Source organism: Dromaius novaehollandiae, chromosome 5 (assembly GCF_036370855.1).
Source record: "Dromaius novaehollandiae isolate bDroNov1 chromosome 5, bDroNov1.hap1, whole genome shotgun sequence".
In the NCBI taxonomy this organism is placed as follows: Eukaryota; Metazoa; Chordata; class Aves; order Casuariiformes; family Dromaiidae; genus Dromaius; species Dromaius novaehollandiae.
Window position 1 is genome coordinate 41,706,768 of NC_088102.1, and position 26,759 is coordinate 41,733,526.

Sequence of the window (26,759 nt, forward strand, 5' to 3'; positions counted from 1 at the left end):
CACTTTAGAAAACCGGTGAAAAAGATAACATTGTAAGAAAGAGAACAAATTATATAGACGGCTAAAAAGCATGACTGCACTGGAGAAGAGGAGTTATATATAAAAGAATGTGAATAGTTTCAGTATAAACAGGTATCCCAGGTCTTCTATAGATTTAAATTCTGTCCCAATACAGGAGATACAAAGTATTAGAGTATAGTAAAACTATTGTAAAATGCTTGATCAAGATGGTGACTGTGTAATACAGGAATGTAACAGTAACACAGGAATGTTTTTTCCCCTGTAACACAGGGAAAAATCACAATGATAATAGGAGACTTCAAAGGCCACTAGGTAGACTTGTAAACAATGTAACAGACTATGATGCGGTGACAGTATTTTTGGCTATCAGAAATGGTTGAAGGAATTGCACACCAGTTAAGTTGAGCTTTTACACTGGACAAACTGATTGAAATTCTAATGAAGAATAGAATAAGACACATGGGTAAATGGAGTCCAAAGGGAGGAGTTAACATAGTTCTTGTCAAGGGAAGTCACAGCTTACAAATCTGACAGAAGTCTCTGCAGGAGTCAACGAGCGTGGGGAGGAGGTGCAGCCAGTCAATCTAATGTCTGCAGATTTAAAAAACAAACAAACAAACAAAACCCAAAACTTTGAAAACAGTCTTCTAACTCATTCTAACTCATAGAGTTAGAATAAGCTGTCATGAGATAAAAATAAAGACCCACTCCCAGATCAATAGCGCATTAAAATGTAGGCATCAAAGTACACTAATAAATGGTCTGTTTTCGCAGTGGAAGAAGCTTAACAACTGAGTTCTGCAGAAATCTGCATTAGGATATTTGTTCAAGATTTTCGTAAGTGATCTGAGAAAGAGAATCATAAAGTGGCAAATTCTGCTAGTGATACAAAGATATTCAGTAAAAATGTCCACTGTGAAAGTTTTCAGAAGACTCTTATGATACTTATTGACTGGGCAGTAAGAGAGAGAATTCAGTTTTGATAAATACAAATCAATCTAAATGTACAAAAACTAGCACCTTGCACACAATATGGCTCTATATTAGTAACAGTCAGAGAAACAGTGACAGGAATTCTTCAGAAAAGAAAAGGACAGAGGACCTTCTGTTTAACCCAGATACAGCCATGTCTTCTACCTGTGCACTGTTACTAATTTAAAAAAATAATATGTGGAGAAGAGTGACAAAAATTATCACAGGTATGAAACAGTTTCCATAGAAGAAGAAATTAAAGAGTTGCTGCTTCAAGATGGAAAGATAGGACCAAGAGGGATTGTTTTAGAGTTATAAAATCTTGAATGGTATGGAAGAAGTAAATGAGTAATAACTGTCAAATGCAGTTTATAGCAAGAATTAGGAGATACCAGATTAAGTTGTCAGGAAGCCAAAAAGCAAAGATAAGCAGTTCTTCAAACAGTGCAAAATTGAATTGTGAAAAATTAAAATCTGAAGCTCATTGTCAAGAGTTTTTTGCCTATCAAAAACATGAATGGCTTTTAAAAAATTGTCATGCAAATTCATGAAAGAAAAGCCCATTGAGAGTTATTAAAACACTGCGATACAACTACAGTCTTTGTCACTAAGTTACCAAACTGCTGTTTTCTGAAAGTTAGGAAGGTATGTCAGAGAACTATTTTATAATTGTCTTGTTTCTTATGAGCCTTTTCCAAACCATTTGTTACAGGCTACTATTACAGACAGACCCAGTCTGCCCGCTTTTATTTTTAACGTACTTAGGCATATGCCTAAGATTTTAAGCACTGGAGAAATTTCATTTGAAATTACATTCATGCATATAGCCTGTTTGAGTTACAGTATAGGTTTTTACATCATACACTTTATTTGTAATGTATTGTTACAATATAATTATTGCTTATTCTAGTGTCATAGAAAACTATATTTAAGACAGGTAAAGGAATTTTCATTGTTATTTTTGTACAGTTTCAAAAGCAGGGATATTTCTGCTTTGGATATCACAGTGATATCGATAACTTCTTTTACTCAGGTGATTAGACACAAAGAGTGCATGAGCTGTCCAAAGATATATCCAAACAATGTATTTTCAACAACAGTAAAAAGTAAAAATACTTTATTGGTCTTTTATCGTCTATTCTGTATCTGTATTCTCTATTCTGTTTACCTGCTTGTAATCTTATTGTTAATGATGAATTACAGTCATAGGCATCCTGTAACTGCAACTGTGTTAGCTGTAGAAACACTTTCACTCAATACATTGGCATATAAAGTTCCTGAGTGCTCTATAAGGAATGTGACAGGACAGCTGTCAGTGCATCTTTCTGTCTTCATTGGTTCCGAATAATCCCTAATATTACAGTCCCAGAGTCTATATACATACTGTTGAAATTATCAACTTTTTAACATCTGGAATAGTCAGTATTTTTTAATGGAAAATATTTACTTGTTTTTAGTCTTGTACCTTCACATGACACTTTGAATTTTAATATCCTGCCATGAGCCATTAATTAGTTTTCTTGAGCAGAACTTTTTAGGATTACCCACTGATTTTTCAGAAGTACAGCAGCTGGCTTTCTCTGAAGTACGGGGAAAAGTGAAGAGAGATTTCACATTGTTTTAACTTCTCTGTTCTCACACACATGCGGGTGTGTGCATGTACATACACACTATAAAGAACTAACTTTCATTGCCTTCAACTCAATTTCGTCTAGCTAATAAGCTCTTTGTTGGTACATAGTAGACCCATCTGTATGTCAGCAGATGTAGACCCACCCTGTCTGAGACATTCTGGTATCCAGTATGATAGCCCTCTCCTGCATAATCATTATTCTGACGTATTCAGACCATGGCAGAAATATGTGAGCACGGGAGAGAAAGTGGGAAAATTTCAAAAGATTCTGTTTTGTGCAGTGTTTGAGAATCAGGGATTTCAGGAGAATGAGTAAAGAAAATACATCTAACCAAGGAAGTATAACTATAGACTGGTGACAGCCTCCAGTTTGTTCAATTGTCTTATTATTTTCCCTATTTTCTCCCCACCATTGAAAAATCTTGTAACTGTAAGACTGGAATGTGTCAAAGCTAAACTTAAGTCTTCAAAGAAATAATGTCACATCTAGCTAGCTGCAGGGATAGCTTTTCTTGTAACATTGTTTTTGCCACAGTTTGTGTTTGAAACATCTGTGTTGGGGTCACTCATGCCTGAGACAGTGGAGATCTGGTTGGCTTTGCCAAGGTTCTTAATGATATTGATGTTGTATTTGGCAGTTTCCACAAAGCTGTTTTCTAGTAACCAACCATCTGATTCACCCTCTGGATCTCCTAGCAGGAGAACGTTCTTCATTGCTGTTTGTAGGTACCGGACACCAATAAGGACAGAGAGCTGTAAGAAAAGGTTAATGGTTAAACAGAGAGTTTAAATTACAGTCTCAGTCCTACCACTAAGTCTGGTTTCTGACTTCTTTATTGACAGGCCTAATAACCAATATTGAGTAAAGCAGACAAACTCTTCATCCCAACAATATATCCACCCAGACTTCCAATAAATTAAATGTTTCAGAAAGAAAAATACCACAGAGAGATTGTTTGATTATCTCTCCATTCCTCAGGTAACATTCCCACTTGCATGTCCTTAGAGCATAAATACACAGAATTACTAGGGAACATTGCAGCCTCAGAGGCTACAACTAATTGATGCAGAATTGATGATTAATTAATGGAGACATCAGCCATTGAAGAAAAAATCCTAGTCTGTTAACTTGCATGGCATTTTTTCAGCTGACCCTGATTAAATCAGAATTAAGCCATCTATGTCCTACATACCTATGCACAAAAAGGAAAGAAGAAGGCCCAAGTCTAAGCTTAGGAAAAAGCCACACCTTTATAGTCCTCCTGGGATCTAGATCAGGGCCCTCACCTGATCAGCATTTAAGGAAGCAAAGAGAACAGGCTCATAGATTTCTCATAAAGCTGCCTAAGGCCTATTGCTTCTGGCACCACTGCCTGTGTAGCACTGCCTGGAGACTGTTGTGATGAAATATTTTATATATAGTGATAATATTTATGTAGTAGAGCAATAATCAGAAAAACAAAACAATTGCTAACGAAGGAAGAAAACTGCATTTTAACACATGCAATTGGAGTCCTTTACATGTAGATCAAATGAGCCAGGCAGCCTTCTTTACAGACTCCGGTAGAAAGAGTGCATCTTTGCACGTGTATACGCCTACCTGTGATGTGCTTATTTTGATTGCATAATAAGCAATCTAGTCTACATCTAAAAATGTATTCTATTCTTGCAAGTACTGTCTATATGGTAAAGCTATGTATCTAAAAGGAGATTTTGAGATGTTAATATTTATGCTCAATTTTTACAATAAATAAAATTAATGTATTCAGCCAAAGGCCTGCCTCACTTTTTTGATATTCTTTGTTAAAACTGACTTAAACCAATCCTTATACCTTCTCACCTTATTTTCTTGCAGTTGTGTCACTGCATGTATCATCCTGTGTCTGGTCCTGCAAATGCTTCAAGTTAAGGAATATGCCATTATCTACTGAAAAAGCTCTGTAAGTATACTGAATTAATATACATAATTTCTAATAGATATCCTCTTCAGTGAGATTTGCATCTGCTCTGGGGACTTTGAGAAAGCTGTCTGTACTAAAGAAAACCCTGCAACAATCTTTGAAGTGTTTGTGGACTTATATTCAGGGTATTACATACTGAGGTATTTCTTGCACTTCTCACACATTACACCACAGTTATTTTCCATCCTAGAGAGCACAAAGTCTCTCATAAAATAATCTGTCACAGAGCATTTTTATGATACTTACCTCAAACAACCAGATAAGCAATGCTGCAATACCAATGGATCGCATAATAGCCATGTAGTAATCCAGCAGGGCTGTTCTGCACCCCTTCACCCAGATATTCAGCTCCTCTGACAGAAAATCATAATTGTAGTGAGCGCTGTTGTTTGTAAGCTGGTACTGGATACAGGGCCGTGGGGAATTTGGATTGCAGCAGCTGAATGGTACTCCATCCACCAAGAACTTTCCATCAACGTTACTCTTCAGACGGCTGCAACAAGATAGAAAGTTTGGGCGTTGTAAATGTGTTAGCAGCAGAGAGTGTCGACACTTTTTTATAAAAGGATATATTGAATGTCTGCTGCAGTACAGACCTCTCCAGAGTTACAAAGGGAAACCAAGAATATATTTCCAAGGGGAGATGCTGCTCACTGCAGGAAAGCTGTATTTTTTGTTTGCTGAAGTATTTCCTAAGTATGGTATCAGTATAGTATCTCATGTGGTTCTTGGTATTGTACATGCAAGATGTAAATTAAATGTTACAGAGAAGGAGAGCAAGATGTCTTTTAGGTATCTTTGTACTGAAAATATTAAAGACAGGTTTAGAATTTGTTTTTCTTGGCAGAACTCTAATGAAAGTTATGGCCCTAGAAATCCTGTGTTTCACTAGTGCCTGACTGATTTTGAACACCTGAAAGACAGCAGCTAACAGAAGGACAATCTCATATGCTACAGCAATCACTGGAAATTGCCCGCTGCCTCTGCATCATTATCTCCATGTGCCATGGCTGGTATGGCATGTGTTTCAAGACTAATTCACAAGAGGTTTTCCTCTTTTTACATGTTTTATTGTTAAAAATTATTATTCCTCTCCCTCCCCTATAAGATCAGGAGAAAAACAAGGAGGAGAATGAGAAAGTTAAAGAAATAAGAGGGAGAAAATTTCATAATAAGTAACGAAAACAGTCTCAGATTAATCAAGAGTTTTTAGAACAGTTAAATCAATCTTTTCAATACTTGATGTTCCTTTTCTTTATATCACCTGCTTTTTAGCTACTGTGTCCTTGTGCTGAACTTCTGTTTCCAAGCAGGCTCTTTAGAAAAACAGATTTTCCAGGAGTCAGAGAGTTTGTAAGATGTTGTGAGACAATCTCACACTTTGTGGAAGTAGTCTCTAGGCATGCATCTATTTTAATGCTGATTGCCAAAGGCTTATTTCCTGAGACCACGCCAAAGATGAGAGCCACAGACTGTTTTAGCAAAGCCCATGCCCTGCAGCCTCTACTGTGGAGCCAGAATATATGAAAGAGACTCTTCTCTCAGAGCTCCAGCTTTCACCATTTGTTAATAGTAGATTTTTTTGTTTTGCAAAACTTATCCCCATTTGTTAATGTTCAAGGAGATATAAAAATGTTATTTCCTTGTTCCGCTACAGAAGATCTAAATTAAAGAGAAGGAAGTCATCACAAGATGCTAATGGAGCAGTAACTCTGGGGTCTGCTGTTCTTACAGCATTTTGGGACTAAATGTATCCTTCAGGAGAAATAAAAGCTGCTAGGAAGCTCAGCATTTGTGGCTGTGCTGTGATGGTAGAATAATTGCCTTCACTGCATTGCTGTGGGCCTGTTGGAAACAATCTCCTTCCTTTGTTTTACATTTGGTCAAAAATATCTTCCTCAGAGATCTTGCCAAATACGTCAGGAAGATCATCTGCTGTTTCCCAACCAGGAGCGCATTAGGCGCAGCTTTTTATGGTGTAGCTCTTCACTCTGTGGCCCAGCTTCCCTTGACTTTTTTACTTCTGTAAACAGCAAGAGAATGAAACAAATGCAGAAGATTCGAAATAATTCACTGATATCTGACTTAAGCATGCAAGCAGCGCAACTGGCATAGGCAAAGCCACTCACTAGTAGGAAAACAGGAAAGGAAGCCAGAGAGACACAAAACAGAAGGCGAGAATGGGGGAGAAAAAAAACCTCACAGAGAGAGGGAAGGAAGGCAGGAAGATGGTGAAAGGAAAGCTTTTACCTGGCCAACAAAATGCCCTGTGTATTTCAGTGAAGTGACCAAATACAGTACAGGATCCAGATGTTAAAACGCATCCATGTATTAAAACACATTCTCTTAAACTTTTCTTTCTACTACCCACAATAGCAGTTTCCAGAATTGGGTTATTTCCCCCTTGCCATAGTATTCCCTCTACTTGTAGCAAATCAAAGATTGTGGTAACTTGGTATTGTTAGCAGGGAAGCTGGAAAGATCTCAGTAACAAAGCTGAGGGAGTGAGATTTGCCATAATTCAAAGTAATCAGAACATTGTAAAACAAAACTTGCTTTTAAGACTCTGAAAAGATGATTTGTAACTAATCAAAGCAATCATAGGATTCTACTGCTATAACCTGCCTTATCCTCCTACCATTCCCGTTGCTTGACTCCATGTGTTGTCACATTGTGGTGTTGGTGTTGGCAACGGAGATGTAGAAAAGAGGGGAGCAAATGGGATTATGAGGAAAGGTGGAAAGTTCAGTTTTGCAGAGATTTTATTTGAGATGACAGTATGTCAGTTCTCAGCTGCTTTAATCTTAATCTACTGAGTGCTAATTGACTTACTACAATATGAAGCCAAGAAAAATACTTGGTTCCCTCTCCATCTTGTATGAACTTTCTGAGCAAGCTGAACTTTGGGCCTAATGATTTCCTTCCAAACGTTTCACTACTGGATTTTGGCAATAACATAATCTGGTTATACAGCACCAACTTTGATATTGGCAATTGAGATGAGATTATCCTGATTTGTGCACTGTAAAAGAAACTCTGCACTTCAATTACTTCCCTCACACACATTTCACTTATGTCTCCTGTCTACATGGGACAAAAATTAACAGACAAAGTATATTCTCAAAATAATGGCAGAGGTGGCCATGCAGATTAAAATAATTGAGTTTTGTTACCACACAGGAGAAAACATTACTGTTTCTATATGGCTCACAGAAATAAAAAGCAGTATATTTTACTTTTCTCCTTACAACAAGATATTATTATAAGTTCCTGTAGACAATCTCTCTTGCCGTGTCACTTTTCAGAGCAGAACCAGAATTTAAAACACCTCTTGAGTCAATCTGCTTAGTGTCACTACTGCTTTCCAACTTCTCTCTCCAGAACACCTGTCCTGAACTTTGCTTTATCACGATAGCTAACTGACCTAGGCAGGCTCTGGTCTGTGTTCTCCAAGCTCCTGTCCTCTGCTAAATTGACAATTCTAATGGGCTTTGCAATAATGCAGTTTCAAGTTGCAAGTTTTGTGAAATAAGATCTTTGGCCTCGCTTCTTCTGGCTTTATCAGCACTGATTTTCAGGTTCAGTGAAGCAAAACACTTGGCAAATGCCATTCCAGCTTTTGCTATTTAACTTCATATTGAAACTTATTAGCATGTGAATTTGTAATGGTTGGACGTGTTCATTTATCACTTTCATACTTTGAGCCTAAGCTTTCTTGGAAGGCTCTGTGAAAAGATTCTGAGTCAGTTGTGGAAATGGAAACCATGAAGCATTTCTGTGAATCTTATCTTCCCAAATCAGTTATTGCACACTGCCATTCATCTTCTTTTTAGGTCTTCATCAAATGAGATGCAATCATGTCTCCTACCTGCCTATTCTCTTTCTGTCTGCTGATTATATGTTATAAGAGAAACTGCCAAACTTCTCCTTTTGCTTGATCCAGTGAAAAATGTACCTATTAATAACCAATTCATTTGAAACATTCTAAGTTAAAACCAATAATAACAGGAAATTAATAACCTAACATCTCAGTGATTTCTGGATGATGAGAGGGAGAGAGAAAAAAAATTGAAGATTTCTGTCTCTAGCTGAAGTTCCAAACTGCTTGCTATGGGACGTGTTTGCTATTGGAATTATTACTCTGGTCTGCTGGCAGGAATTTTATAGCTACGCAACTCTCATGGATGAAGCTTTTAAAAGCTTTTGAAGAATTATTACCTATTGGATTGTCTGTTACTTGTTTTAATTTTTTTTCTATTTTCTGTAAGAACAAATCTGGTGATTCTTTTTGAGTGTATCATTTCACAATTGCTACATCCTGTGAGGCACCAACACAAAAACAAATACTGAAGCTTTTCCTCCTCTCTCATTATGTTATGTACATGGTGTTGGCAGTATCTCTTGTGTGAACGTAGAGGTTTGAACCTGAGTTTGTCAAGTCTAATACCTGAAGGGAAAAGATCTTTCAATGTTTAGTGTTCTTTAGGATTCATTATGCAATGTATTGATAGTACAACCCTTTTTCTTTTCATTATCAGTTCACTATACCTGAAATTTGGAGGTAGCTGACTCTCCATATTAAAGAAGGAAAGATGCATGATTACTCTGCTTAACATCTGTAAAAAGTCAGCAAATGGCAACTTCTGACTGTGTATGTAGTTAGCATGTTTTGCAAGTAGCCTGGTCATTCTACACCTCTTGATTAAGAGACAAAAGCCCAGCAGGAATTAATATCTACTTTGCTATTTGAGGGCTATGCTAAAACCCCAGAATGGTTCAACACAAGCAGCAGGATGCTTTCTTGCATTGCCTGAGCACCTCAGTATTCCTGTTTTTAGGGGGAGTATATGGTCTAGACAAAGTGTTATTTCTGCCATTACCCACTAAAAGAATCTACCTTAATCAAACTATGAGGGTGTTTGTGAGCATGCCTGTGCTCACTGAAATATTCTTTTTTTGTGTTAGGTCTATTACAAGAGTTATTCAGAATGGTCTTTGAGAGAAATCTCCCCACAAGGTGTCATGTTAATAAGGAGGAAAAGCACTGCTAGAATTTGTTTCCTGGGTGGCAGAGAACAAGCAGTTTTGCCATGTTCTCTTCAATGTTGATGCATCTCACAGTCTTCTGACACTACTGTCATTTACTTTCTGTTCATTACAAATTCTTTTTGAAAGAGTTTTTTTCATGGATTTTTCCATGTGACTAGTAACTACTTACTCCACAACTTCTTTGGAAGCCATATTCAGATAGCGAGCGGATACCCACTGAATTTCAAACCAGTCTCTAAAGCCATTGTTTCCACAACATTGGAATCCAATTTGTAACATGTCCACTGTTTTCTTTAAAAAACATCGTCCAGGTATGTCTGTGTCCTTATAGTACTTAATGGCATCCCTCAGTCCCAAATAGAGGGACTCTTCCAGCTCATTCCTCATGGCATAGCACATGAGAGCACCCACCAGGATGCAGAAAGTAAAACAGAAGGTACATACGATGTATGGGAGCATAACTAGTTTCCAGCGAGAGAACTTGTTGGCATCTGAGCAGTCATAGCAGATTTTGCCACCCAGGAAGTTGATGATACATGCTATGGCCCCCACAGAGATCAGCATGTTGGGGACAGAGTTAATGTCCCCTTTTGCCATCACTTCATTGCGTTTCTTGATCTCTATTTTCAAAAAGAGGCCAAGACTGAAGAGAATGATCCCACTCACAACAGAAACCCAGTTGAGGATCCATAGGATCTGAGCCAATTTGTCCCTCTTCGTTTTGGTGAATTTTACTTTGAGGACAGCCATAGTCAGATCAGCATTAAGAAAAGAAGCGTAGGTCAAGGAAAGCTTGTAAGCTGCTTAAGAGCATGTATCCAAGGCATGCAGTGGAAATCTGTGAGGAAGAGAGAGAGAGGGAGATTACTGTCTGTTTGACTGGATATTTATAGAGCCTATAGAGAATTTCCTCGTGCACTCTGACACTAAGGGAGTGTCCTAGCTCCTGTTTAAATTTCATACGATATAAATCTCTTAAAATCATGGTTCCAAGGACTGACTGGAGCATTTATAAACAAGTGACCCAATCAACCCTATGGATTTTTCTCCTGAAAACAATTTTCTGTGCAGATTTTCTGATGTCTACTAGAAGTGAGCTAGCTGATCTGCTGTCTTTCCCTGTGGGAGACTGACAGTGCCCCTCACTTCCACTGGCTGTGCGTATTTTCTTGATGGATGTAGGAATTCTTCATTCTTAGATTTCTACATCATGGTCAGATTTGGGTTCAAAAGTTGTTAAGCAGGACAAACAGGCACACAGATACAGCATAATCACATAAGCCTTATTTCCATGTGGAAAAAAATCTAAAAATAGCATCAGAAAACACAGTATGCTGTGAGTGTTTTGGGGCATTTCATTGAAAATGTGCAGTGAAAACACTATTTCAATAGCAAAAAGCAGTCTGATGCCTACACTTATAATATGCTATTAGGATATGACCGCTCTGAAGGGGAAACTGAATGTGATTATATAAACACAGGAAATGTTCAACAGATATTTAAACTCTCAAATACTGCTGGCTTTGTAGAAAATATTATCAAAATTTTGTTATCCTGTGGAGTAGCTAGCACATAGGTTTTTTTCATGCTATGGTCTGAATATATTACTGGAATAAATCTGCATGCTCCACATCTTCCTTTTTTCAGCTTGATCTGGCATAGAAGCATTGCTATTTTTATGTCAAGTAACATGTCACTCTAGAAAAAAGTAAAACAATCGCCACAACATAGAAAGAAATCAACAGTTTTAAGATGCTCTATTTTTTTATCTCTGACGGCCCTTCCTTTCTTTCTGAAGGTTCTTGTTAAAAACCAATGTTTGGAATGGCATAAGATATTAAATGAGATCTATTTAATCCCTAGGAAATGGTGACATTACTGTCTTAACCTCCGCTTCTGCAGCGAAAGTCATTTGCTCTTTCCCTATCTCCTGAGAACAGTGACGATCATGTCTTACTGCATCCCTCATACCATCTCTAAACTGTTTTTTTTCTGAGTCCCTCATATTGCAGTCAAAATCCTAAAAATCACTCCCGCTTGCATTTTCTCTAATAACCATGTCTTCACAGTCCTTTGAAACTGTTTCCATTCACCTATCTGAAGAAGACTCTACAGCCTAAGGGACACCAAGATATTTCTTTAGAGGGGCAACCATTTGGACAATGACAGGGACCTAGTCACGTGTTTGGTAATTTGTATTTTGTGTATTTTACTATCTTTTGATACACCTGCTCCTCCCTTTTTAACAGTATTCACCTTTCAACATTGAATTATTTTTGGTTGAAATCCAAAATTCAGACCTTAATAACCTGTCATTAAAAGCTCCATAATACTTCCTGATGGAACGGGTTTAAATAATTTAAGTGTTAGAAGTGTTATTTAACCTGAACTAACATCTATCTAAATTCTCTCTATAAATGAATTTGAATTAAAAAAAAAAACAAATAAAAAACCCCACATTATCTTCTTAGCCCAGACTGTTGTGTAGACGAACACAGATCTTTCAAGTAGCCAGGACTTCCATCCAAATTCTGAACTGGTTTGCCTTTCTTCTCCCATCCCTCTCTTTCAGTTTTCAGTCTCCCACTTCTGTACTCCTATTAATAACGTAGTTAGTCCTGCCTGTTCCTCTCTCCCTTTCATCTTCCTGACTGTAACTCCAAGGACCGAACTCCTGACAGTGTTTCACACAGGACAAGTCCAACAGTTGTTCCATTCCACTGACTGCTAGCACAGCTGGACTCTCTTCCAGAATTGCTGCTACCTCCCAGAGATAACTGGATTTATTCCTAAATTGATTGCAGCTGTCATTGCTGCTTCTGTCTGCTGGAAGTCCTTTGGCCCTGTCTAGTACATTGTCTGGAGATTTCGAATTTACTCTTCCAAAGTATCAGGATGCGATACTATAAGCAGTTTAAGGTTGTCGCATTCTTTTCCAAAGCTCTTAAAAGACTGCCAAAAGAACTGAAAAGCCCTATTATTAATTCGACAATTTTTTTCATAAAACAGACATTTCTGATCCTCAGTGAAAACCTACAAGAAAGTCTAGGGCTAAAACTCATAACTTGGCTGAAAATTAAAAACCATGGACTTGAGAGAGAGATGGGCACAATGCACTTTTCCTCACACTCCACTGCCTGCTAAACGCCTATGCTGATTCCTGGCTGATAATTACCTCTTTCTCTCTCTCTTCCTCAGAGGATGAAGGAATTATTGCCTTTTCCCTAACTTTCCCATCTGATCCACAGATCCTTTTATTTTTCTCTCTGAAGATCATGCCGATAGATGTAATTGAGGGGGACTTCCCACAACCATGCATACACACAGTTTCAAGTTTGCTGTTTCAAAGTTTCTCACCTGAAGGAGCAGTTAGTGTTCCACAGTTTGTCCTCTTTACCCCAGCTATTAGTGGGTCTAAGAAAAGATACTATCTTTCCCAGCACATTTTACCTTGTTTCTGCATATCATTATGGCTTCTGCAACACTGCTGCTAACATCTCCTTTGCACCTCTCCAGTAATATCATAATCACAGGCAGAGGGCAGCTAATAACATCTGAGAATTAAAACTTGTTAAAGCTGGAGACAATGTGTTTCTAGTGCACATGAGGTGGTTGTAGAACTATGCTGCAATACCTAAGGTTCAAACCATGAACTTTTACCCTTCTTTAATCTTTCTGATCCTTTGTGAATGCCTTTCCTCAACACGTGAGAATATAGAGCTCTCTTCTTTCCTCCCCACAAAACCTGGTCTAAGCTTGGTTTTGTACTAATTCAGTAATTTTCATTAGAGTGATTTTATACTTTATAAATATATATTGATATGATTATACAGCCATCTTTTTGATGCAGTTCTATTAATACAATGGCTTTTATAAACAATAAAACATAATCCTGTAAACTTGGGGAAATAAAGAAGTACAAGCAGCTTTATTCATGTATAATTGCTTTTAAGCTAGTGGGCTCTGCTACTTAACTTTATCCGAATAAGATTTGTATCATCTAAGACAGCATGAAAACCTTCTGCAGAAAAGCCCTACAGCAGTAGGGCTGCACGCTACTCACTGAGGATCCTCAGATGCAGTGAAGCTTGACGTTGGGTAAGCAGATTGTTTTGGAGTGCAGTTTAAAATGGTAATGACATCCCAGTGCCTTCATCTGTAGATGTAAGAAGGAATGAACTGTATTTGTGCAGATATGGAATAGGCTGCTCTATTCATTTTAGCATATGAAATGTCTTCATGCTCTTGAATATTAACACATTTTAATGCCTATGAGCTCTAATTTATTCATGCTGCATTTATTTTCTGTTGTATTTAGTTAGCAAGGAAACTGATTCCCCTGAAAGTTATTCATCTCTGTGTATCACTTGTACAATACACAGAACCATACATAGAATACTGTGCAAAATACACAACATTTTTCCTTACTAGCCTGATTTAAAGCAGGGACCTTTTTTTAATAATTATTAAGGCGGATTATCAGTTATGGTTGATTATTTCTTGTGATCATTTTGTGATAATCATATTGATTATCATGATGAAAAATTGATTACTGATAGACAGCTCTGGAGAAAGAAGTCCAGAGAACAGATATCTATAAAATGACAAGATTTTCTTCACTCTGTTCCTCCAAAGTATACTTCAGCCCCCATTTAAAAGAATCATATTTTATTGGCAGAGAAGTAAGCCTCCATGTGAATTCAGCTGACAGCCTGTCTGCTAAGTCTGGTGACAGTAGCTTTGACAGCTTCCCCAGTTAAGCAGTTCATGACTTGAACTTAAAGAGTTGTGCATGGCTGCTGCAAATAGGTTTATTTGTCCCTGATACTCATGTCTCAGTGCACACAACAACAGAGAATCTGCTGTTCTGAATTAATGGCTGCCAATACGCAGTTCACATTCAATGGCCAGTGTATATGAATGCATCACTCACTGTTCATTTCTATGAAATATGTGTATTTATTTGCAAAATGCCACTAAAGTGGTGGCACCAAGAACACCCTTCTTGTGAAACTTCTTTCGCTTTAACTTTTGAATAAAATTTCCAAACAGTTCTCCCTTTACTTAAAATTGATCTACTCAAGATTAATTTTTCATTTTGAAATAAGTAAATGTAAGAGTCTCTGTTATGTTATTCTAGCCATAAAAAAATCTGAAGTTCAATTCCATAAAGAGGTATACACTTAATTGCATGCAGTTATTCTGGTACAGCTCCTTCTCCCATTCTCAGTCATTTCTTTAGTCTGTTTAAAATAAAAATCCTGAAATATTCATATTAAAGAGCAACTCCGTTAGTAACTGCTGCCTCCAATGATTATTACAAATTATTTCCAGCTTCCTTGGTACAATTTTATTTTTGCTAGAGGACCAGGTACAGGGAATTACCATATTCATCTAACCCATGCTGCAGACCTCCAGCAACAAAGAATCTGCCCAGAATAAAGTCTTCTGTGTGAGCCATAGTACCAAAGGAAAGTGGGGGAATGACTGCAGTGACGACTCACTGATTGCCCCTGGCTGCCACTGATATACCTAGGGTTGCACAAAGGACCTTGGGGGCAACTGTGCTTCTCGTGAAACTTCAAGTGCATCAAGTCCAGGACAGAAGGGCGACTTACCTACTCTGTTCCTGACAAACCAGTCTGCAGAAAACACTAGGCAGAAGGTCTATATGGATATTTTCCTTAAGATTATTTTTGCTTATGCTTAGTTTTCAGTTTACTGAATTTATTTTTGGTAGTGAGAAGACCCTCTTCCCATTATAATAATTTTTGTAAATACACCATAATGTTATTCTTTCCCTAACTGTTCGATGAAAGGCTGAATATATTTATTAGCTTAAGATAGACTGCAATGTCTGCACTGCCTTGTAGTAGCATTTTTTGAGCATCATGGAGAGAGGTCTTCCAGCTGGAAGAACTGTAGTGCAATTATGAGGTAAAAGTGGCATTGTCTTACTCCACAATATGTATCTGTTCCTCTCTAAGTTATATTTGCAAATGCAGCTACTGTAAAACCACAAATGCTCCTAGCAGTTCTGTGGAACTAGAACGTTTATCCAAACTCTTAGAAACACACATCGCTGTTGCATATGAGCAACTCCAAAGTTATGAAGCATACCCATGCAGACATTTTTTCCACAGTTACGGAAAGCAAGAAGAGAAATATTCCTTTCAACAGAAGCAGCCCAATAAATGTGAAACTCTCTCCCATATTATCTATACTGTTCTTGAGCTTTTCTAGTCTAACCGCACTTCAGATACAGAGCTTCCTTCAGTATACTGTAGCTTTTTGCTTTCAGGATGTCACTTACATATTCTGTTGTTATCAACTAACTGCACAGAACAAGACATTTCACAGCTATTTATTTGTTTATAAAATGTACTTACTGGATGCAAATTGTCTCAAGAAATTTGGCTTGCAAAATTTTTCATAAAACAACCACATCTTATCTCACAAACTTCACCAAAATCTGCTTAGCTAAAAAAATATTCCTATCTGTTACTTACTGTAAAAGAAACCACTAACCTGATTCAGAAGACTGAGTAAGATCTCAAAACTGGTACCTTGCTGTGTACAGAGGAGAAAATACCTGGATCATGCATCCTGAGGAAGACTCAGGTACTGATTTCCAGATGTTTGTGTAGCTCTTCTGTCTTTACACTGACCCACCAATGGAGATGGAGAAAAATACTTCAACTCTCCTGCCCATGCTAATCTCTCCTGCATCTCTAATCGTAGCTAAGAGATTTATGTCAAGGTTCTTATGCCACCAGGTTAAATCCTGTGAAACAGGCCAATTAACTGAGCGTGAGCTGAGATCAAACTGACAAACTAGATTTATGGCAACTTCTTTTACTCTTTTATCTCCTAAGGCCTGGGCTACTAAGCAACAGAAACTGTTGCTTCGGTATTTTATAAGGTCTTCCTTAGTTCTTAATTTGTTCTCATCAATAGGCATGGGTCCACAAGAGAGAAGATTGAGAATAATGAAACTCTATGCTCCTGTTGGAAGGGAAAATCTAGCTTAGGCAATCATCATTTACATTCATTATAATGAACCTTAATCATTCCATATTTTGTTGCTTTGCAGTTTTTCTTTCCTCTGGCTCTGTATTGACTGTGACTATGTCCAGGACAAGAATTCAACCGAGAACAGTTGGATCATCCTGAATGACTCTCAGTAGATTCTAGTTTGGGAAGGTATCCAGGTTCAAGAACAATCTAATAGAAACCTCTGTCCTCAGGTCTTGAAAGCTTTATCCCAAGCCAGAAGCAAAAACAACTTGTCCTTCTTCCATTTCTGAGCCCTGAATGTAGCAATTTGTGACATGGACCTGTCTGGATTAACTGGCAATGGTAGTGGCAAAAAGCTGAGTTTGCAGCAACACTTGACCAGATTAGTGGTGATGTCAGTACCAGAAATGAGTCACCAAACAGGATGAGATTTGGCCTGTAGGGTCCAGAACATATCAGAATAGCAGAGACAGTTCTGTGAGTACAAGTAACTGCAAGTGACCCTGCACCAGGGATAGTAATGCATACAAATATTCTCAGTAGCACAGATTGTCTTCTTCCAGCTAGTGATGGGCAATAGACTGATACCATGACATTGTTGTGTGTATTCTGGGAATATGCCTGCCCACCTTGTTTATAGTCTCATGCTTTCATAAGAATAGATACTCCTCTGCATGTATCTATTATCATGCTTATTATCAGAGAAAAGTAAAAGATTAGTTATCTGTGTAGCTCAATCTGTCAAAATCTTGAGTAAGGCAGAGATGTCTGTATCTAATTACAATATTCTAAGAAGAAAAAAACAATTAAGACTTTCTGATCTGGCAGGAATCATGGTTTCATACATTACTGAGTGGAGAAGGGATGCCCACAATTCCCAGTATCACCATGTGCCGCCATGGGATGAAAGACCCCAAGGGCATGTCCCAGTAGAATAAAATCCTACAGTGGGATTCTCTTCCCTTTTTGATTTTTTCTGATACAATCAAACTGATATAATAATTCATGTTTTTGCTGAAAGGTCCATCCAACAATGTGCAGCCTAGTACAGTGTGGCACACTTACGCAGAGCTTCCCCCTTGAAGTGTGGGGGGATGCATGGAGCCTTATAGTCTCAATGTGCCTTTTGCTGGTGACTTCAGTTCAGAAAAATATAATTTCCCATACTTTCACCCTTCCAAAGAAAATATCTGAAGTAGCACTTCCAATTTTCTGTTGTGGGTACATGCTGATGTAGATCACAACCACAAAACTTCAGATCAAGAGCCTATTCAGATCAAGAGCATCTGGGACTTCTTGGGTCTGTTGCATATGGGCTACACAAATGTTTGCATATGCTCAAATATACCTAACAGTGTTGAATTTGTCATATGCATATGGACAAATCATGCTTTGGACCTAGTATACTTGTGCTGACCACAAGGAATATATCAGACGTCGAATATGCTCCGCAGAGTTGATCTGTACATATATAGTGTACACAAATGTACACATTGGTCTGGGGTTTTTAAGCTCTTGCTCAGGCTAGGATGTGGTACATTATAAATGCTGGACAAATGTCTCAAGTCCTTTTTTCTGCCCAGACAAAATTTACACATAAAAAAGAATATGTATCTGTGGAAATCTGGACATATATCATCCCCAAGCATTAGATGTTATTGCCTCAGACCTGCTACTCATAGAACACATCTTCCCTGTTGTTGCTTTGCAATATAAACCTAGTACTTCTATGCACTGAAAGAAAGCAAGCAGAAGATGGCAGTGCTGCTGTATGTAGCTTTCTCTACAATGCAAAGCAAGAAGCTTGCTTTTATTTGTGTTAGAGATCAGAGGTCACTCAAACAGCTAGTGGAAGCTTAGGCTGCATCATTTTAAGAAATAACTTAAATCCAGCCTTGATGCAATTAGAGGTTAACGCTACCCATATTCTTTGTTCTGTCTCTTATTGGGAAATGGTTTCTGCTGCAAAGTTAATATTCAAAGTTGAATTATTCAGAAATTAGTTTTGATTTATGGCCATCTATAACTAACTATGAGGCACTTTATTACAGACCTGCTGGGAAGTCTGCACACCAAGACCATAATGACAGAGTAGCATTTTGTAGGCCAGCAGGAGTGTTTGCACATGTGCATCTGCCATCAATCACCCAGTGGTGTAAAAAGAAAATACATACTTTCCTACTAGTAGTGGAGATTGCTGTACTGTGGCTTTGTATGTGAAAGAAAAAGTTTAATAAATGTTTGGCCAATCATTTATCTGTTTAATACTGTTTATATATAACTTCACAAGGACAGATGTGTTATAAAGTAGCCTAGTTAAACACCTACTTGGAATGATGCATGCTACAAAATTGTATTTTACATGTGGTTTCCAGAAATTAAATTATTCTTATATTTTGATAGCTTTTCATTTATTCTTGTATTTCATGCAAATAGTAATGGCTGGTAAGAGATTTTGGAGTAATGGACTAAAACCAAAGGCCATCAAATAAGTTCAGCACAAGCAGGTGCTATACAATCTTTCTTCAACATTCAAGTGCTTGAAAGGGAGAGTCTATGTTCAGGAAAAGATGTTCACTGATACATGTTAATGGGGAGAAGACATGAAAAAGGGAATTTAGACCATCAGCTTTTTTTGGCTTTTGTAGAATTGTAGACCACATGACAGATCCTCATAGGCTTAAGTTACTAGGCAAATAGAAGGAATTGCGTCTTTACAGACAATTCAACACTCAGTTACATTTTTGAACTTGTTAGTAAGGCAGTACAGTGGTATTTAGATGATTACTGTTGTGGTTAGAAGAGGATATCTAAGTCAGATTACAACATTTGAAATTCTGAATATGGAAATATGGAATAGGAGAGATGGCGGAGGGAATGTAAAGGCGATACCAAAACTCAAAGGCAAGAGGTAGTGGACACTAACTTAAAGGAACTCTGTTAGCACTCTAGAATACCACAAAGTATATTGCAAACAAAGTCAGTAGTACTTTTCCACAACTACAGTTATATATTGTACTACAACTGTACCAGAACACCCAAGGTATTATGTTCCATACAAAATACAAATATTGTAAGAGCCTCATTTCACTGTCTGAAAAGCTTTCCAGGCAAAACAAACGAATCAGAAAAGAAGTACTATGATTTCCACTTTTCAAATGTTTAAAGGTTATAACAATATGGATGCAGAAGCCAGTCTTAAGTAAAAACTGTAGCAGACTCGCATAAATTGCATTGCACACCTATTGCTAGTCTTCAGGGTTCCTATATATTCAGGGAAGTACCATGCAGGTACCAGTCAGGCTGGTTCTGATTCCAATCCATAGTAGCTGCACTGTCCCTAGCCTCTGAGTCATCCACTCCTGACTCATGGTGAGTCATTACAAATGGAAAACTAAGGCATGGAAAGAGTGTGTTCACTTTAAAATCAGACCAGCAGTCTATGGTAGAGCTGGAAGCTGAACCTGTATTTTAAATCTTGGTAAGCTAAAAATTCCATGTCAACTGTAACCTTTTTCTGAAGACCAGACTCCATTTTTACATTATTGATAATCAGACCATGCAGCAGTCTTGCTTTTCACTTTCCTATTTTATTAACTAGCTACTTTAACATCACAAGCCAATCATCAGGAAATGGAATTATACAGGTATTGTGAAGGATCTCCCAAAAAGTGCCTTTACATAATGAGGTGAAATTTTCTATTCCATGTATCATAGCATCAATAATTTGGTGCACTCTACTGTCAGTTAACCCTTCTTCCCCTAGAAGTATAGACAAATACTCTCAAATATCTCCTCAACGTTGCTGCACCTTCCATGCAAATCAGGACATTTCCATACTCTCACCTTAATACAAACCTTCTGTTAATATAATTTTTCACTCTTCAGATATCATTAGAACTGAACAACTCAGGATATCTTTTTTTAGGGAATCTGAGGTTCTTTTAGAAAGATACAGCAAAAAAAAAAAAAAGCTACAAAAAACAGTTGCAAAAACAAGACTGACAAAGTTTCTGAAGCCATCAAACAGACAATAACTGCAAGTAGACACAGTGCCTTTAGAGCGCCTCTGAAACATATCCAGGATCCCTCTGCCATTGCAGTGGCGACTTCATAGTTATGTGACACACTGTGTCTAGAAATCATGATCTAGGAAGAAAAAATAAAGGAATTGGGCTTTTTCAGTGTGCAGAAGACTGATGGTGAAATGTGAAAATAGCATTCGAATACTTTCAATGTAGCTGCACAGGGGAAGGGAATAAATTGCTTTGGTTATAAGAGCAGAAATAATGGGCTTAAATTACTAAAGGAGAGATTTATGTTACGTTTAGGAAATCTTTCTTCTAGTGAGAATGGTGAAAAACTGAAAGATTGCCTAGGAAACTGCTGAATTTCTATCAACAGAGTGCTTTTTAGAAAAACATGAGAAACACTGGCAAAGCATTTTGCAAGGACAGTTGCCGCTACCTTGGGAAAAGGGCTAAACTAGATGTCTTCAGGTCTCTTCCATCCCTGCTCTCTGTAAATTTTCATTTGCTGTGAGCTGGATACTTTTTTACTCATCTACTAGCCTTTATAAGCAATATTTCATCTTTAGTCAGTACCTCTTCTGCTCAATGCTTTCGTCTGAAATGAGAGCCTCTAAAATGCATTTTCCTTTCTAGTCTTCAATGGCAGCAATGTTTCCACCTTCATTTATATACTGTATTTAATTAGGTACAACTTTCAATACAATCTAGGTTTGGTGGATATTCATTTACTGACTAATCATACCTATGAATTTCTCATCTCTTGGAAATGAATATTTATTAAGCCTGTGCATCTAGCTATCTAGCCTTTCCTTTTTATTCTTTCTTTTTTTTATCTTCTCTTTTCTGACAACCTTTTGATTTCTGATTCTCCAAAATGTAAAGAAATTTTCTGGAGCAATGTCTCCTGCTTCTGCGGTCAGCTAAGCAGAAATATTATTCAGAACTCCTGACTTGCACAGAAATAAATGAATAACCCAACTCCCATGCTGTGTAGGCAGAAGGGGGTTCCAATGAAAGTGTCTCAAAATGTACTTTGTAAAATGAATCATCTACTCCCATACACATTTATTTCAGGAAAATAACAGCACAGCTTTGAAGGTCTTAACACATTGTTAATCAGCTGTCACCTTTCTCCATAAGCAGGTGTATGTGTATGTTTGTGTACAGGTTGTGCGTTTTCAATTTTACGTTTCCTTGAGGAAACATTAGATCATTAGTTTCAGACAAAAAACACCAATGAAAATCCTTTTATCTCCCATATTTCACTATGAAACAGATTCTCAGGAAAGTAAATTTATGCTTCTATGATTATCCACTGTGAAGTCCAAGAAAGCAGAAGTTAAAACACTAGAAAGTTGTGTTCAATCCACAGACAATCCAAGCAGTTCTGTTCTAGTTCATCAAAAGAAAAAGAGAGATGCAGCTGGGAGTTTGGCTTAGTGTGGGTATAGTCTCATTCTCTGTTCTTTAAAAAAAAAAAAGTTAGGGCTGTGTCAAGTCATATACAGAAATATTTTGCTGTCACTTTCTCTTTACAGACTTGTTTTCTACATTTGTAAAATTCAGAATAGTTCTATTCAGTCTCATTAAGTATTTGATACTTATTATTAAATATTGAAGTGATACTTGACATGTAAGAACCTATATACAGTACTGTAGCTTATTTTTCATGCAGTCACACTGATTAGCAAATAGTGTTGCCCCAGGAATGTACCAGCACAAATAAACTTTTATCTCTTTTGTTTTGTTCATAGAATTCTATAGCAACTACTCTGTCGTAATGAAGTTTTGTCAGCTAAACTTACAGAGTTTGGAAGAACTTAGGACATCCATCCTCTTGCTCTCCACTTTCAAAGTTCTAATCCACAGCACTTGAGTACACACTGCAAGGACAGAAAAGCGAAGTTAGGTATTTAGGATGGAACTAAGACAAGACACAGCCTCCTTTATTGATTTATTTGGTGCTTCTGACCATCTATTTAAAAATCTTCAGAATGAATATAAAGCTGTCCATCTGCAGAGCATTTTACAACTATTAACTAAGAAAACATTCCTACATAACTTTGTATTCCTTCTGTTGGAAATAGCAGACTAAAGTTTCTGCTCATACAATCCTCTTGACTTCAGAAAAGTTAAACCAGCAGAGAACTGTCCCCAGTACTTGTTCTTCTCCATCCCAAGGTGAAAATCTTTTCACAGCAAAACCTGAACCTTTGTTAACGCAAGGCATTATTTCCCTTTTCCTGTGATTTTTTTGATTTTGATTTACTTATAAAATTGATATTTTGGGTATAATTTAGAATGAAAATGTTAACCTATTTACAATATAAGTGCTTTTCAGGAATAATGAAAGTGATGTAATTGTACGGAGAAATATATAAGTATACTGTTTACAGGTACAGAGAGAGGTAAAACATACACATGAGAATCCACGCTGAGGTAAAACATACATCTGAGAACCTGCCCTCCAGAGGCTACTCATAATATGAATGGATTCTGAGATCAACAACAGGTTGGACTGAGAAGCTCCTCTTCTTTCCCCTTTTCTTTCTAGATAAGTATTAATAAACTAAAATGACTGGATGAATTCACAGCCACGCTAGAGCTAAATGTTTATTTGTGCTAGGCTACTGCACTTGAATACACTTGTACGAGCTTTTTGTTTTTATATGAGGATCTAGGACAGCTCATTCTCATTCCAGGCAGATGCAGAAGTGGCTCTTCCTTCACTTATACTTGATATATGGATTCAAGGGCAGCATGATAAACTCACATATAGAGCATACAGTTGCATCAGAACATATGAAACAGGGTCAGACCAGTTGTCCATCTAGCCTTCTAGTCTGTCTCTAACAGTGACAATAGTAGATACTATTTAGAGAGAGAATGCAAACACAGGCACTTTTTGCAGTTCGTTCCCCTTGTACTCCTCCAGCAACTAGAACAGTTGTTCATGGGATGTTAGGGAATACCAGATAATTACCATGCAAAGCCAGATACAGCAGCAGAACATAACTGTGTGGTTAAAAAATAAGAACAAGGTTATAGCTACATTGCAAAAAGATGTATGTTTTTACATGGAGAAGGCCAATTTGAACTAACAATGTAAAATCTGAACAGAGGTGGTAGGACATTTTTTGGCATAGTGTAGCTTTTTCCAGGTCTAGTCCACACTACCCACCTGAGGATAACTAGCTGTACTATAGTAAAAAAGCTAGAGTAGCTTGATTCCATTATAGCATAGAGGGTGTTTTTTTTTTTCTTTCTGTGGAGAAGCTATTCTGCGAGTTTCTACTGACAAAGGAAATGCCAGTGGATAAAGAAAATCTGTTATATTTACCATCATTTTTGAACCCAAAATAGTAGAACAGAAAGCCTCTAAAAACTCCTTGGTATATTTTTGGAGCAGTGAATTCACAGAAGATTAGATTTTTTCTGTAAAGAGTTCCTGCACTGAAGTGGAAACAGATTTTCTTTTTGAAAAATTGAAGTTTTGAAAGGTCATCTCTACCTTTGAAAAAACTGAGCCAAATGTTCTTTATGATGCATAAAGAAGACTTGATTTTTATGTTATTTTTTATTTTATTTTATTCCTACTTGATTTTTATTTGAACTACTCAGGTTTTGTCTGCTTACAAAGATTCCATGGTAACTTAAGAGCTAGCAACAAAACAGATGACTAGAACTTGAAAGCTAACTAATGGAGGAAAAGGCTACTTTGTATTTTAAAGCCTGCAGAGTGCATGCTGACTTAGATCATGCTAAAAAGAAATACTATAATGTGTTTTCCGTGATATTGTGCATGACAGTGAGGTTATATTAAATAGTGAATTAATTTGTGAAGTGCTAAACTGGTGAGAAAAATTATACCTTGGAGTACAGTTTATTTATTATTACTATTTTATTAGCATATACTGTATGACAGTCCATATACTTGGATGAGCAGTGCTAAGCTGGTAAACGGCCAAACCAGATAAACAAGTTTGTTAAAGCCTTTCCATTTCTCTTTAATTGAATCCAAAAATTTTCCTGAAGAATTGTACACTTCAGGCAATATGTAAGCTACTGGGGGAACAATAAAGGATTCCTCATAGACAAATTCATATTCATGAGCTCCCCATTACACCTAGCACATAGTAAGTTTTACTGCCATTATTTAAAATAGGAGGTAGTTAGTGGATTCATCTACCCTCAGCTGTAATTTAGGAAAAGGTGCTCTCTGTTTGAGAAGGAACATGAACAGATTATTTGTTTAGTGCATTAGAGGAAGCATAAGGAGCAGGCCTATCCTAGAACAATTTTCACCTTTTACAATGCTTTTAAGCTTTTGAAGAATACGTAGCTCTAGTAGAATATTGTCAGTCAGCGAACTTCTAAGTGTCTATCAAAGGTGAACAAATCTCATAACTCCCTTTTGCGATTGTGGAAAAGATGTACTACTAAAAAAGACTAAAACAACCCTCCTTATCTATTCCTGAGCATGTAAAACCAAGGTTGGTTCATTTCCATGCACAAAATGAACATCTCTTCATAATACCAGCTTTCTTATTAAATGCTTTGATTGTTAGTGAGAAAAACATGAGAGGGAGTTGACATTTAAGTAGTCACTATTTGATTTCAATGTTAAAGTTCAGCTGCAATGGCTAGGGGAAATCAAAACCTCAGTGTTACTATTTCAACTGTAAACTGATCAGAGAGCATACAAACATTAACTCAGAATCCAAAAAATTTGGAAACTTTTTTCACTGAAAGTTTAGGCTTGGAGTGTGAGATGCAAAGATCTAGGGGACTAACCAAAGTCATCAGTCATGGCCATGATACATTCTTGGGAAGACTTACAAATGTCGTCTTGAGAAAGCTAGAAAGAATTTCAGGAAATGCAATTGAATGTGTTATGTTTCCTTGGGAAATGTGCCTAAAAAGTAATAATAGAAAACCATACCTCTATAGTAAGCCCTTCAAATATCATTAGGATTAATTATTTTGCCAGTTATGCTTTGATAGCTGTAGCAGAAAACCGGCATGAACTGCTGCTGTGGTGTCAAGTGTGGGTAACTTTTGAAGGATACAGTCTTACATATCTTTATCACCAGTGCTTTATCCATACCACTGTCACTGGTGGCCTAGGGCTTGGGTCAGTTCACTTCATGAACGAAGAAATGTCTGATTGATGCTGGCATGGAGCAAGTCGGAGCAGTTTGGGTCTGCTGTTGGGTTAGGTTCACAGCCATCCAGTGCTGAGTAACTTGTAATCTATGAGCACTAAGACTCACTACTTGTAGAGCAGCAGTAGGAGATGCTGCTTTCTGATCTTACTCGTTGACTCTGATCTCCTTCTGTTGAATGAAGAGAATAATAAATTATTCACGGTGTCATCATCTTATCCGCATGACAGCGGCAAAATATAAGCCACTTTTTTGAAGGGAACTTCACACGAACGGAAAACTGCAATGGGTTCACTCGCTCCTACGAGCACACCAGATCTTTCCTTCCCCCTTCCCATGGGGCAGGTCCCCCTCAGGTGCCAGTCTGCCAGCTGGATCCAGCCTCTGGGTTGACGCCGCGGGTTACGGGCTGGCCTGCACCTGCCCGCCGAGGACACCCAGCCACGGCCTCAGAGGGGAGGGCGAGCCCTGCCCGCCGCGCAGGCCCGGGGGGCTCCGGGGCTGGCCGAGCCCGGGCTGCGGAGGCGGCGGCCGGTCCCGCAGCGGCGGCAGCCCCCGGCGCCGCCGAAATGCGGCTCTGCAACGTGACCGCTCCCCCGCGGGCCGGAGCGGGCGCTGCGGCGGGGAGCGGCCCTGCGGCACGGCGGCGCCGAGCGGCGTGGGCCGGCCCCGGGCGGCGGCACGCCGGGGAGGCGCTGCCCGGCGCCGCGGTCCGGGCGCCCGCCGTTACCCGCCGCCCCCGCAGAGCCCCGGCGAGTAACGGTTCGCGGCGCGCTACGCCGGCGGCGGAACTACCGTGCCCAGGATGCACCGCGGCCCCAGGCTGCGCGAGGGCCGTTGTGGCTGCGAACGGGGCTCCTCGACTCTCAACCAACCCCGACCGCAGCGGCGCCGCTCAGGTGTGCCCGCC

At 38.3% G+C, this 26,759-nt stretch overlaps 1 protein-coding gene across 1 annotated transcript; it reads right to left on the minus strand.

Annotated features, from left to right (window-relative positions):
* Positions 1 to 2,078: 2,078 nt before the first annotated feature.
* Positions 2,079 to 26,759, minus strand: LOC112980688 (photoreceptor outer segment membrane glycoprotein 2). The gene is made up of 7 exons (XM_064512574.1): positions 26,645 to 26,759; positions 25,627 to 26,020; positions 22,490 to 22,567; positions 13,700 to 13,792; positions 9,806 to 10,474; positions 4,834 to 5,080; positions 2,079 to 3,379 (listed from the first exon to the last, which is right to left on the minus strand). The coding sequence occupies exons 5-7, from the start codon at positions 10,384 to 10,386 to the stop codon at positions 3,113 to 3,115; spliced, it is 1,095 nt and encodes a 364-aa protein (XP_064368644.1). The 5' UTR covers positions 10,387 to 10,474; positions 13,700 to 13,792; positions 22,490 to 22,567; positions 25,627 to 26,020; positions 26,645 to 26,759; the 3' UTR covers positions 2,079 to 3,112.

Bases quoted from the DNA above. Each gene is read 5' to 3' on its own strand.
- LOC112980688 (XM_064512574.1), bottom strand. From the start codon at position 10,386: ATGGCTGTCCTCAAAGTAAAATTCACCAAAACGAAGAGGGACAAATTG. The intron at 5,081-9,805 runs GTAAGTAGTTAC...ATCTTGTTGCAG, and splicing joins GCTTCCAAAGAAGTTGTGGA to CCGTCTGAAGAGTAACGTTG. The intron at 3,380-4,833 runs GTAAGTATCATA...CTTTTCTTACAG, and splicing joins TGCTTATCTGGTTGTTTGAG to CTCTCTGTCCTTATTGGTGT.